The 10,539-nt window shown below is 32.7% G+C and overlaps 1 protein-coding gene across 1 annotated transcript; it reads right to left on the reverse strand.

Moving 5' to 3' along the window:
- Positions 1-286: 286 nt before the first annotated feature.
- On the reverse strand, positions 287-9,070 carry LOC119829063 (ralA-binding protein 1). The gene is made up of 8 exons (XM_038351432.1): positions 9,026-9,070; positions 8,069-8,285; positions 6,064-6,173; positions 4,367-4,518; positions 3,068-3,248; positions 2,579-2,703; positions 1,881-2,064; positions 287-1,012 (listed from the first exon to the last, which is right to left on the reverse strand). The coding sequence occupies exons 1-8, from the start codon at positions 9,053-9,055 to the stop codon at positions 353-355; spliced, it is 1,659 nt and encodes a 552-aa protein (XP_038207360.1). The 5' UTR covers positions 9,056-9,070; the 3' UTR covers positions 287-352.
- Positions 9,071-10,539: the final 1,469 nt, after the last annotated feature.

Genomic DNA, 10,539 nt, shown 5'->3' on the forward strand with positions numbered 1-10,539 from the left:
CAACCTGAAAAATAATTTGAACTATTTCTTTTTTGTACTCTTTTAAATAAAAAAATATTATAAACCATGACTTATGTGTGTAGAAAACTTTCTGTCCCGTTCAATGTGGCAATGTCAAGACGAGCGAGTATCGATATAAAAGGTCCGGTTTAAAATAAAGATAATCTTACCGAAAATTAGATCAATAACAAATCTTTCGACAATTTAATGACTTTTTAATCTCCCTAACGTTCGATATAGATTTCTTATTAATAATAAAACACTGATAATTTCTTTATACGATTTATTTCATAATTTCTATTACATAATCAATAAATACATAGATCTATATTTTCCTTAAATTATACATAAATTACGACTTAGACATAATCTCCTTCATAGCCAGCTCAATCTTCAATTGAATACACGCGACTCTCTCTTGGAATATCTGATTAACTAAAGCGAGTCGTTTTTGCTCCAACAGAGCATTTTCTTTAATCAACCGTTGCTTCAATTCCTGGTCTTCTTGAGTACTGTTCTCCTTTTCCTTGTGTAAGCCACCTTCTTGTTTATTCTTCAAAGCAACATGACTCCTAAGTTTAACAATTTCAAACTGTTCCGAATTGATTTTCGCCTGCAGCAGTGATTTGAGCTGGAGATATTCCGCGTTTTCCAATTGCAGTCTTAGTACTTTCAGTTCTTTTTCCGTGAATTTCGGTTTCTCTATGACATCCACTGCTTCTGTTTCTTTAGTTTCTGGTTTAAAATCGAAATTATCTTCGAATTCTACGGGAAATGCGTCCGCGTTGGGCGAGTCAAAGTCTACAGGGAATGTTGGATCTTGAACTGGTACATCTGGTTCTTTATTATCTGTTACATCATTGCTCGATGTATCTTCTTGTCTCTTTTGTTCTTCGTCAGTTTGTTCGTTTGTTTGTGTGGTTTGAGCATCTTCCTGTTTGTCGTCGATCGACGGCTGCTGATTTGACAACGAGTGCGGCTCAACAGATTTTTGAACTGCCCGTAGTTTTCTCTGTTAAATATAATACATAGTTCAATTAAAGTCGACCTTAACATAAATTTTTTAATATAACTGAAATATTTCATATAGCTGATTTATTGCTTAAACGACTAAATTTTTTTTAAAGACAGTATATTTTAAAAGATAATTATAGCTTCTATTTTCATGCACATAATAGAGCAATGTAAATACACATTTATATGAATTCAAAGATTCCTAATCTCAATGTTATAGATTATAGAATATAGACGGGAAACGTTTTACAATCGGTTCCACACACGGGGTACCAGACACATACCAGAAATCCGGACCGTAATGAATTGGTCTATACCGTCTATCATTAATAACTACAAAACCACTCGTGATAAAAAGAAAATTTACAATAATTATTAGGTATACATAGTCAGCTTGGTATTAAACATTTAGAGTGCAGTCAATCTAGCTTTCATTCAATCTTTAACACAAACTGATTCCATACGGCCGTGTGAAACGACACAGCTCCGGCCAACTAATTAAAATCAATTCAGACATTACTTGAATATTTTTAAGTTCAAAGTTTCAATCAATTGTCTCCATAAAATACTATACAGACAACACTAAGAAAACGTATAAAATACGCAAAAAAAAAAACGAAAAACAAATCCTCACGTTTAGAAATTAAAAACTTTTTAACGGATTTTAAACGCGATTTATTCATTATATTATCAACCCGACGTTTCCCCGTGACCACGCTCGCTGTAAAGTGTTCGAAACGTCGGGTTAATAATAAAATGAATAAATCGCGTTTAAAATCCGTTAAAAAAAAATTAATTTCTAAATGTATAATACTCGCGTAAAATCAAACACAAGAAAATACTAAATCCTCACGTATTCCTCTTACCTTAAGCTGCGTGACGATCCTCTGCGCCTCCCACAGCTGCTGGTCGCGCGCCGGCGTCGTGAAGCCCGCGTGCATTTCCGAGTGGATTTGGCTCAGGAGCGACTCCTGCTTGCGCAGCTCCGAGCTGATCTCACCAGCTGTCTCCGGGAAGTCGGCCGGTATCGACTGGAGCGGTGGCACGTATCTGGAGGATTTTGTGGTTAAGAACGTATAAGCTTCTAGAGCCTGGTCAACTTGGGATAAAAGTATAACCTACTAGCTGCGCCCTGCGGTTTCACCCGCGTAAGTCCATATCCCGTAGGAATATCGGGAAAAGTTGCCTATATGTTATTTCAGTTTTTAAGCTATCTACGTACCATACACATTTCATTGCAATCGGTTCAGTAGTTTTTGCGTGAAAGAGCAACAATCACACACATCCTTACAAACTTTCGCCTTTATAATATTATTAGGATAGTAGGATAGTAGGATTAGTAGGATTAGAGGTTTCACTTGCGTGTGAACCGGATATAGAGTAGCCTAGCAGTTAACATATATACTAGCTATCCCCAATTATACTCTATTTGAGTACCTAAGTTCGTGGAGATTCTGAAAGCCGCGAGCATGAATTTTTACGATTTCCTAAGGTTTCAGCACCTATAAGGTTCCAGTTTAACCACTCGCCAATAATATTCTCAGATAAAGGGGTTTTCACTTACTTAGTCAAACGAACATCTGGGAAGAGTTTATCTGCTTTGCTGATGAGGTACGATAGTAGATTCTGTGACATGTTCAACGCTGGACCCATTGCATTCGATAGAATTTGAATATTCACGTGATTTATCTGAAAATTTTCATATAAATATTTGATTACTTACTGAAATTAACAAAAAGTACCCGTGATTAAATCTTATTACTAGACGCTCGTCCTGGCTCCGCCCGGATATAAAGATTCCAGTTTTATCCCAAGAGAGTATTGAATCGGGATCAAATCAGCTTATACCCTGTCTGTGTAACAAATTTCATCAAAATCCGTTCAATAATTTCAACATGATTTGACGAACAAACATCTAAACAAAAAAACTTTCACATTTATAAAATTAGTGTGAAGTGTTTCTTGTAATATTACAAAGGCGAATGATTATAAGAATGTATGTTTCTCTGTCACAACGTTCGGGTGAAACTAAAAAAAGCTTGTCATAAAATACCTGTTCATTGGCTAAAACGCTCTCAAAGTGCCTCATGAGCCAGGCCAGCAGGCTGTGGTTGGCGGCCGGCAGCTTGTCGACGAGGGCCAGCATGGTCGCCTCTCTCTGCGGCTCGGCTATAGCCGTGGCCTGCTCGAACTGGCCGTGCAACTCTTGCGTGAGAATGGACTCGGGGAGTTCACTGGAAATGTTAGTAAAAGTGTTATTGTAGTGCGAGATGTTTCAGCTGGCTGGATAATAATAAATGACGAAATATAGAAACACTAGTTGCGCCCCGCGGTTACGCCCGCGTAAGTCCGTATCCCGTAGGAATATCGGGATAAAAAGTTACCTATATGTTATACCAGTTGTCCAGCTATCTACGTACCAAATTTCATTGCAACCGGTTCAGTAGTATTTGCGTGAAAGAGCAACAAACACACACATATCCTTACAAACTTTCGCATTTATAATATTAGTAGCATTTATATAGAACAGTAAGTAAAATATGTCTGTACAACATCATGTGTAATCTTTGAATTTATCGCGTGGCTAATTCATACTTTAGATATAAAACATAATTTCTATTCGACAATGTTATCAGCACGAAAATGTGAGGGATCTCCAATAGAGAGTTAATTATTATTCCCTTCTCCTAGCCCTCCCAGTCCATTCATCAATCCTTTCCTTATCCCTTATCCCTAAAAGCGGGTAGCGCATTCTCAGATGTCGTAGCCTCTGCGAATGTTCATGGGCGGCAGTGATCGTTTAGCATCAGGCGAACCACAAGCTCAGTTGTCCGCTATGACATAAAAAAAAAGTTAAGTAAGGGCCAATAATATAGCATTTTTTATAAGCCCCTATAATAATGAGTTCTGTCCATTTCGGACATACTTCTATGCGATGGAATAAATGTTATTGCAATGTTATATTATTTCTAGAAAATTCTCTCCATTCAAAATCACAGATGGTGTATATAGCACTCCAACTAAACTCGACCTCTTACATAAGAATGATTCTAACAAACACACAAAATAAAATAAAAACAGCCTAAACTCGAAAAAGACGATGTAATTATAGAATCAGCTAAATTGTCTCATTTCCTCTTATACATAGTATACATTAGGTACATTTATTATATAATACTGGCGATCCGAATTAGTAATATAAGAGAAACTCATCAAATTATTGTATCGTCACCAATCCTTGATGAGCGTACCGTTTTAATGAAATCTTTTCTGTTTATAGTGGATTAAAATCGATTCTAAAGGAGTCGGTTACACACAAACATACAGGTGAAACTAATAAAGACATATTTACCTAATAAAGCTCTTGAGCATAGCACACGCGACTGCAACATCCCAATGGTAAGGGAATGTGGGCCCGCGGTCCGTATAGAGTTTCCGCAATTGCTGCAGTTTTATTTTATCCGGCTCCGTGCGATACATCTGAGTGGATTTTATACCGTGAGCCTGGAAATAGGAAAAAAATTATTAAAAAAAATAAAAATTAGAAAGTAAACCGGGAAAGGTAAGAAAATGCAGACTGATAGGTGTATGAGACAGTTGATAGCTTTTTTTGGAAATGAACAAATGTATCATTAAAAAATGAGAAACCAATTACTTCATTCAATTGCGTAGAAAAATATTTCGCATTCGCTTGGTAGGTAGGGAAATATTCAACTATTTACGTATATGTCACGCATATAAGGAAATTTGATAGTCAAAGTAATGGTTGGTTAGATATTATAAGATATTCATTTCAATATGATTATTTGCATTATAACAATCCTCTCGATCTTTTTCGCATTAAATTATGGAAATTTTTCAATTTATTATACATTAACAGCTAAATTTATTTGTATGACTACTGCGCATGTATATGCATATATTCATTGATTATATTGTGATCATTTTTAACATCACACCATAAATTATATTACTTTATCATTAACCCAGACAACATACAAGTTATGTAATAATTACATAAGATCTAACATTAATTTAGCTGAAGCGACTTTAATTTAAAACTAAGAACAAGTTATATCCTATCCTCAGTTTTTCGTAACAATATAACAAAACGCGCAGTATTTTGTTAAGCGAATTATTTCAATGTCATCAGATCCACACCTACGTACACTATTAAATGCCAACGTGCATTTGAACGTCACCGTTATTTATTCGATATATTTGCATTGTGATTTTTGTATATTCTTTGTTATAACTAACAGATATGTCCTTGAAATGGTGATCGTAATAAAATTGTATTGAGTTTATAGTACCTAATGTAAAGTTTATTGTGATGGAAAACGAAAGTAAATAATTTAGATAATTGTTTTTTAATAAACTTATTTTTAATGATATAATTCATATTGTGGTTACAGTAAATAACAATGCAAAATTTTTTATTTGGTTAAAAATCAATTTAAAATTTAAAATTTCAAAATCTATGAAAAATTTTGAAAGAATAGAAAAAAACTGATCACAAGACGGGATTCGACCCCGCGTATTTTGCCAAACTGTAGCAACGCCTAGCCTCCACCTAGCCTAGCCGGCTACCCGTGATCCCGCCAAAGTAATCTAATTTCTTCTACACTTTCGTTTTATGGGCCTAAGGGACACCCCACGCCATCTATTGAGATGATTGAGTATCATCTCAACCAATACGATATATTATTTCAATGATTTTCAAAATTTTTTATTTTATTGTTATATGATGAAATTACACATTTCTTCTAAGTTTTAGAGAGAAAAAGCTAATCAACTTAATACGGTTGGTTTACTTAAGTGAGTAAAATATTTCCTATCGACTATAGTCACCACAAATATCAATATTTATACTTTGTTTGGTTGAACAAGCTTATCTCAAACCAAAAAAAAATCAATTTATTTTTGGTGGATATTCAATTCCTTTTCGACCGAATAGGTGTGAGCAGCAATGAAAAACGTAGCAAAAATATTTCGTTGCTAGTTGCTAGGGTTAAATAGAAATAAAAAAATATATATGTTACAGTATACCTGCAAGTAATCGATGCTGTCCCTCACAACCAGTGGTAGCCCGGTGTCGTCGTGACATCTCGAACGTTCCACAGACTGTTGCAATGGAACTCCGAATATTGGCAGAGCGACTGGAAAATGGCGATAAAATATATAATTATTACGCTATATTTATCTACACTGTAGATTCTACAGCCATTTTATAAATTGAATTGCGAAATTAATGCAATAAAAAATTCATTTATGTATGGGAGGAGGAATTATAATCGGCCATCCGCACTATTTCCCGATTTGGTATATTATTTTTTAATTTTAATGGAATACTATTGTATTTATTTGATACTAGTTTCCCGTCGACGGAGTCTAGGACTAATCCAGCACAGAATTGCGACCAAATCGTTTCAGAGGTTTAGGCGTGGAGAAAAAACAGACCGAAAGACACACAGACGGACCCAATATATAAAATTAGTAATTCAATGTGCAGACCGGAGTTATTGTCCTTTCTTACGTTTACATGAAACTCTATTAATACATTAACAATTAATGTTATTACAATATCAACACTCGCATATTACGAATGTTTACAAGCAAGTGATCCAGGTAATACATATCTAATATTATAATTTATACCTACAGATAAAAATATATATTATGTCACATAGTGTTTTTGCGATATACGTATGTCGACAGTATACGTATGTCAAAAATGATAACAGCGAAAATTCATCATAAAATCGTCGCAGTATTACATTTAATGGGACGAGTGTCATTCATTTTAACCTTGTTTTCGCTTATATGTACCTAATTATGTTAATTCGTATATCATCGTGAATGTCAAACACTTTAGTGCATGCATATTCGATATTATTATAATTCCTAGTATTTACAATCATAATCCATTCTCTGGCGAAACAAAATATAACATAACAAATATAAACAAAAAATAAAATTGGTAAAATATGTCCAAAAAAGCATTCCTGACATAGACAAGGAAATCAAGGAATATAATACGCGTACTTACCTTCGCACTCATAGTTATTTAAAAAGGGATTAGTGCAAAACATAACAATTATAATATTGCTATTATATAGTTACACGATTTTAGTTAAATTTTATCAGTCGCCTTGAGTTTTGTTTTGTTTCGTTACCACAGATAATATACTTGACGTTCTTATCACCATGAAAGCGGGGCTTCGTTTATTGCAGTTTTTAGAAAATATACATTTACCTACCTATATTTTATTTCCTATGTTGGTAATCTATGTTTGATAAATGGTTTAGGCGATTTATCATATTTTGTAATGAGTCGAATTATCGAAAAAAAGTTAGCGCATGTTGTGTTGCCAATCTAAAATTGTACGAAACAATTTGGAAAGAATATGTATATACAACTACCAATGGGTAATAGTGGAGCTTATAGGATCATATGTAGCAAGTTGGGTTACATCCCTTTGATAATCGGACTTATTAACATTTAAATAAGGTTTAAAATATTTGGTGTATACTGACCCTTTTGAATCGATTACGATTATACATATTATAGATTATACATCTAAATAAATGTCAAAACTTAATTTTGCTAAAACATTTTTTTATATACAATTTTGTCACACACATTAGAGGGCATCTATGTCTACACTTTTTCTACGTTCAGAAAATACGGTAGAAGGTACCTCTAAAGTAATGTGGAACCATGGTTAACTCCCAATAGGTAAAATAATTCAGTTACAATATAAAGAACAAATTTGAACAAGTGTCAACTATCGACGTCATTTAGTACCAATATCTCGTGCACTCAGTATGCTCAAAATAAATAAAAATATTTTCTTTTCCGCGATCTTTGAATTTTCGTTAGAATTTATTATAGCAAGATTCATATTGTGAAGCACTAGTTAAAATGCGCGTGTTCGCTCGCGTAATGCCTAATTAGACGCTTATGTACTAATTCAAACTATAACGTACATCTAAAATTTAAGTTTTTGTTAAAATTCAAGCAAATCAATACATTGTTAGAAGAAGCACTCACCTCCAAGAGTAAAAATCTCTTCAAATGGCACCCCTGTAGTTACTGTCGATGGGACTTTCGTCAGTTTCTTATCTTTCTTATCCTTATCTTTTTCTTTCACCTTCTCCTTTTCTTTATCCTTAATTTTTTCTTTATCTTTATCTTTTACTTTCTCTTTCTTGTCATCTTTTAATTTTTCTTTTGATTCCAATTTAAATTTCGCCTTTTCTTCTTTCTCCTACAAATATATTAGACACTAGATTCAATTTAATAAATAATTAATAAATAGCTACCTGTTCTTACGTATAAATGACAAAATAGATTAAGAAAAGATAAGTCGATAAATAGGTTAAGTACTTTTACTTAATTACATAGCTAATTGCAATAGTAGTATTTGATATGTACGAACAAACAATAATTGGTAATTTTCAATACCATATACAATACTAAAAATGTTCATTCTTTAACATTTATTTACGTAAACTTACCAAGTATTAATTCTGACTGATAATAAAATATTTTATAGCATTGCGAAGTAAAATAAATTCGAAAATCTCGGAAACTATGCGAGCATACCGAGTCAGTGGAATGAACAGAAAGTAATAAAACGTTTTTGTTATGTGCATAAAAATCTGGGACTCTCATAAACTGTGTAAATGGGCTTTAATTGTCACACCGAAAATATTCTAGCAAATTTTTGCGTACCTATTGACCCAGATTGAATAGGTCACAATAAATAGAAACTATAAGCTAATCGTTCTTAATTTACAAATGATTAGTTATTTATGAGAAATAATAATGTCCTCTAACGGTTTTTTACTAATCTCGTCCTTATTTTTATGCCATCATAAGTTAGAACACTTATAGTAAGCACAATTAATAATTACAACACAATTATAAATCTGATACGCGAATATCTATACAATATTATGATACGCGATAAAGATAACTATCTAATCGAATACAAATAAATCGAACCTTCGTAAACACGCTACGCAGGTGATGCATATCGCGATTTCAAAACAACTGAATTAAGTATGACTGTCCGTCGTTTATCCGCCAAGGCCGTGTCTGACTACTTAATAGTGAAATTACGTATAGACTCAACCAGCCGTGAAAACTTATGGTTGACGTTTATGGAAATAACAAAACATCGCAAATTGAGCGTAAACAATAATTCGATTCCCATAAAAATCCCTTAGCTCACATACATAGTGTACATATATTAGATAGTGTTTTTTTATTATATAAAAAACTCGATGCAATAGCAAAATCTCCGTCATTTTGGAAAAATCAGATAAAAATCCTTTCAGTCTGAACAAATAATACATAATATCATCCCTTAGGTTAACAAATTATGCTAACTTGATAGCATTTTTTTTTTATTCTACTAAACTTACTAAAATTCTTGATTGAGAAAATGTAGAGAAACATCTAAAAAATAAGGTTTTGTTCTTGACTGACCAGGATGTACATTATTATTTTTTATAGTTTAAGTAAACTATAAAATAAAAATACTATTACTCTAAAAAAAAGAACAATTTTTGTCATCTGTCTGTTTTTCTATTTCTTCCTAATCTTTAATCTCGCTAATCTCTAAAGGGGTTGGACTGATTTTGAAGGGACTTTGACTTGGCAGATAGCTAACATATCAAGGAGAAACTTAAAAGTGTCTTATCCTGACATCTTCAAGGGTACATTGGGATTAAAACATAAAATTTATTTACTTGTGGGAAGTTGTGAGATACAGCATTGTATTTAAGCAGAATTTTAGGGTGTCTTTTTCAATTATAAGCTTGTTTATCCTCAAGCTTTATAGCTATTCTACTCATTACTTTATGAATTAAGCTGTTGAATATTGAAGTCTACATTATTGTTACTTTAAACAAGCATACTTCCAACTTCCTTTGTAAAGACAAACCTAAATAATTATATTATGAGACGGAAAATGATTCAATAACATATAATATATGTTATTTATATATGTGAGTGTATGAGTGAAAAATGTGTTTATACAATTTAAAAAAAAAGTAAAATATAGGTAAATCTAATGAAATTTTCTTCATTTCAACACCATGTACAATATATAAAAACTGTTAAGGGGAAAAAAATTAACAATGTGATAAAAAATATATGTTTTCTTGTTTAATTAAACACAGCTTCTAAATCCATTAAGTAATCCATCCATTTGGAATTGAAATTCAATTGAAATCCTTACCTTATCCTTTTCCCTCAATTTCTCTCTCTTTTCCTTTTCTTTCTTCTCTTTTTCCCGTTCCTTTTCTCTCTCTTTTTCCTTTTTTTTCTCTTTTTCATTTAATTCCTTTTGTTTAGTAACATCTTCTTGGACCTTCTCTTTATCCCTTGACTTTTCCCTCTTTTCTTTACTCTTTGATGGAAATTTAAATGATTTTGTTTTTTTAGATTTTGAAGGACTCCTACAAAGAAACATTTTTTATGTAGTAGTAATGAAATAAAAAACAGTTTAATAG

The sequence above is a fragment of the Zerene cesonia genome, chromosome 9 (assembly GCF_012273895.1).
Source record: "Zerene cesonia ecotype Mississippi chromosome 9, Zerene_cesonia_1.1, whole genome shotgun sequence".
NCBI lineage: Eukaryota > Metazoa > Arthropoda > Insecta > Lepidoptera > Pieridae > Zerene > Zerene cesonia.

Coding starts and splice junctions, on each gene's coding strand:
- LOC119829063 (XM_038351432.1), bottom strand. CDS start 9,055: ATGCATCACCTGCGTAGCGTGTTTACGAAG. Junction 8,286..9,025: donor TGCGTAGCGTGTTTACGAAG/GTTCGATTTATT, acceptor ATATATTTGTAG/GAGAAAGAAGAAAAGGCGAA. Junction 2,065..2,578: donor CCAGATGTTCGTTTGACTAA/GTAAGTGAAAAC, acceptor AAAATCCTCCAG/ATACGTGCCACCGCTCCAGT.